Genomic DNA, 3,741 nt, shown 5'->3' with positions numbered 1-3,741 from the left:
GGTCAGTTTTTCTAGTTTGCTGAGTTTTTTAAATGATAATTTTGATGAAAAGTAAATTACATATTTTTTCTGTTTGAAGGTTGGGTCAGCTGATCACTATGGCAGGCTTGGATCAGAAGGAGTCACCCTTCTCTCAGGGCCTGGCTCAGGCAAAACAGACAAGTCAAAGGTCAAACAAACCCCTCTACACCTCCAGCCCATCCAAGATCCCGGTCAGGCCCACCAAACCCACCATGAAGTCCTCTTATTTTGGGGACATCTCCGCTGTAGGGAGGGTGGGCAGCTCCACCACGGGACCCAAGGGTGGGGATAACGACGCCAACTTGTCGGCATTTGACAAGAAATTCCGGGATTTCCACGACGGGTCCTTCATTGATGAGGAGAAGTACATGAGGAACGTTGATCCTACGATGGAGGGGGAGTACCAGGACAGTAGTTACGATCGAGGACCAATGAGGAAACACTGACCTTGACGAATAATCTTACATGAGACGAGCGGGATGTTCTCTCATGTTAGGCCGGAGAATTCCACCGTGGCGGACATCTTACCCGCCAAGGACCTCAGTCAATCAGAGAAAATGGACTTCTCAACCAAAGGACGAGTTTCTCCAAAGGAGGAAAAAGAATCGGTAAAAAATGGAAAAAAGCAAGGAGACGTACGGAAAGAGCATAAATCGGATCTGTTTTCTGAGGACTTTTCTCACGGATTAAGAGAAGAAATCCTACAGGACCTGCCAGACTTTGAGACCAGTGAGACAGAAGTATCGGAATTACCGAGTCGACCGAAGCCTCAACCTCGAGGCAGAAAACTCAGTGACGATGAGAGCAAGGCTCGGTCAAAGCGAGACATTCAGAGTGAGAAAGAATCACCCGAGCACAAGTCTAAGATGAGTGATTATAACTATAGCATGGAAAGCTTCGAGCAGTCTTACATCAGTGAGAGGGGGGAACTTGTACAGGACCTGAATATGTTAGAAAGTGGGGCCTCTCCCTCCCCCGAGTTTATTGATAGTGACAATGAGGACTTTTAATTGGGAGTCTCTCACATATAGCACTAACTGACAGCTATAATGAAGGTGTGATATGTTTATAGACTGTACTAACAGAGCTTTAATAGACTAAGCACAAAAGAAACATTTATCATGTGAAGTCCTGGCATTATGTAAGTCATGATAATATTATGGCCTTCATTTGTAGGTAAATAGTTTTTTAACCTGATGTACAATATTATGCCATAATGAAAAGCCAGTTTTCCTGTGAATTGAACAAAACAATTTGAACACAGTGATTATTATGTATATTTTCCAATAATAATGATGCTTAGTTGACAACTGAATGGTAAAAGACAAAAATCAGTGGTACAACAAAAGAATGTACAGCTAATTTATAGTTGTTTCTCCACTTGTAGAGAGATCTATGTAGATATTTTGAGTACTTGTAAATTAATGACTGTTTCTGAAGTTATGTTATTGATATGTTGGATTAAATGATTATGTACAAATAACCTTGTTTAAAAAGAAGACTGTTGAATCAATGATAGAATGAGGCTACTAATGGGAGACAACTCTTTTTATTTATTTTTTATTACACATGTACCTACACATTATTCGTACTTGTATGATCCGTCCATTGTTTTCAAAAGCGAAATACATGTACATTATACGATTCATGTCCAGAGTTTTTTTGAAGCAGTTTATATTTCTTTGATATTTTTTGTATATGAAAACTTTTCCTTTGGTAGTTATTAATGTTAAAATGTTAACATTTACTCCCTTGATAATAGGAATCTCTGCTTGTTATAATTATGGCTTTGATACAAATCTTGCCTCCCTTTAAAGATCTGAGTAATTTCTTACCTAGCCCATCTTGCTTTCCACTGTATATCTATTTATTCCTTTGTATTTATTTTCATTAATTTATTCACTCTATTTTCCCCTTGCATTTACTCTGAATCAGTCCGTAGCTTATTGTAGATATGTTATGCAATAAAGGATTTGAACCAAGATTGTTTTTATATTGAAATAGATTATTGTTAGGTCACGTGAGTAAACTCAGGTGACCTATTGCTATTCGTTTTCGTCCGTAGTCGTTCTTTAACATTTGAACATTTTCAGCTTCTTCTCTGAAACCACTGAACCAATTTCAACCAATTTTGGCATATAGCATCTATGGGTATAACTCAAAGTCTGAATTTCATGGTCCCTGCCCCCCTGGGGGGTGGGGGCAAAACCAGTAAAATTAGTGCAATCTTTAAAAATCTTCTTCTTTACTCCAGGACATCAAGCAGTCAAGCAGTTGGTATGATTGAGTCCTCCACTAAAACTGTGAAATTCAGGGCCCCAGGGTCGGGGTTCTAGTGCTAGGGCGGGGCTAAATAGGTTATATAGTGGAAATGCATTATTTCTTTGAAATTCTGCTTTTCTGCTCCTGGGCATTAAATAAACTAACCAAGTGCATAGTTATGTTGAAAAAGACTGCCTTTTCCAAAATTGTGAATTTCATGGCCCAGGATATTTTTTTGATTGATTGCTAGGGTTCTTTTATAGCTGAGTTGTCATAGTGAAAATGCATAAATTCTTTGAAATTTTTGTTCTTGAAATGGGCATTAAATAAACTAATCAAGTGCATCGTTATGTTGAATAAGGCTGCCTCTCCAAAACTGTGAATTTCATGAAAATAAGGACACACCTAGGGCAGGGCTATATAGATCATATATTGCAAATGCATAAATGAAATTCTTCTTCTGGGCTCATGGGCATTTAATAAACTAATCAAGTGCATCGTTATGTTGAATAAGGCTGCCTCTTCCAAAATTGTGAATTTCAAGTTCCCAGGGTCAGGGGTTAAAAATGCTAGGTGATTTTAAAGGTTATATAGTGAAAATGAATCATTTCTTTGAAAATCTTCTTTTCTGCGCCTGGGTATTAAACCAATGAACTATGTACATAGTTATGAGGAGGAAGGATGCCTCTGCGGGATTTGTGAATTTCAGGGCTTATTATGTTAGGGCGGTGCTCTAATGTTTATGATTATATAATGAAAATGCATGAATTCTTTGAAAATCTTTTCCTTTGCTCCTGGGTATTATGCCAATGATCTAAGTACATATTTATGATGAAGTAAGCTGCCTTTTCCAAAATGGTTTATTTCCAGGCCACTGGGTAATCTTTTGGGGGGGGGGGGGTGAATATTATTTTGAAATTTTGGTCAGTAAATGAAATAGAATTTCATTGCTGAGGAGCAAGTTCAAAGAATTGTGATAGGTGTAATTAGTACATGCTTACAAGTAAAATTTGAAGGAAAAAATATCTTTATTTAAGATTTCAAAAAAAAAAAAATGAAAGAAAAGGTTAAACAAGGTTGAGGAAACAATTTAAAAAAAAAAGAAGACTACATTTGGAAAGGTCTTGTAGAGGATACTGCACAGTTACTCTATTTCCTCTCCTTCAAGTAGCAATGATATTTTTTTGATTGATTGATTATTGGTCTTTTATGCTGAGTTGTCAGTATACCAACCATATTTCTGCGGTAATTTTTGTTTTTGAAAGTGGAATAAAACATCAAGGTAAAAGGTAAAAAAAAAATTCTTGTCCCAGGTAATGCACACTCTCAAGCAATGATAGAATTTCTGAAAATAAGGACACACCTAAAGGTCAAGGTCACGAAGTCAAAAATCATTGCACATTCGGTAACTACTTATCAATTTCTATCTTATCATGCATAACCTATGCATGTCAAATA

General features: G+C 37.1%; 1 protein-coding gene across 1 annotated transcript; it reads left to right on the top strand.

The window, feature by feature from the left end:
* Positions 1-79: 79 nt before the first annotated feature.
* LOC134280005 (uncharacterized) lies at positions 80-2,005 on the top strand (the record flags this gene model as incomplete). The annotated part of the gene is given in 1 exon segment (XM_062762413.1): positions 80-2,005. A coding segment is annotated over 1 exon segment (952 nt), but the record flags the coding sequence as incomplete, so codon positions are not given.
* Positions 2,006-3,741: the final 1,736 nt, after the last annotated feature.

Source organism: Saccostrea cucullata, unplaced genomic scaffold (genome assembly GCF_032062105.1).
Source record: "Saccostrea cucullata isolate Sc308-1 unplaced genomic scaffold, CSIRO_AGI_Scuc_v1 ctg14632, whole genome shotgun sequence".
Lineage (NCBI taxonomy): Eukaryota > Metazoa > Mollusca > Bivalvia > Ostreida > Ostreidae > Saccostrea > Saccostrea cuccullata.
This window is presented reverse-complemented; position numbering and strand designations above follow the sequence as displayed.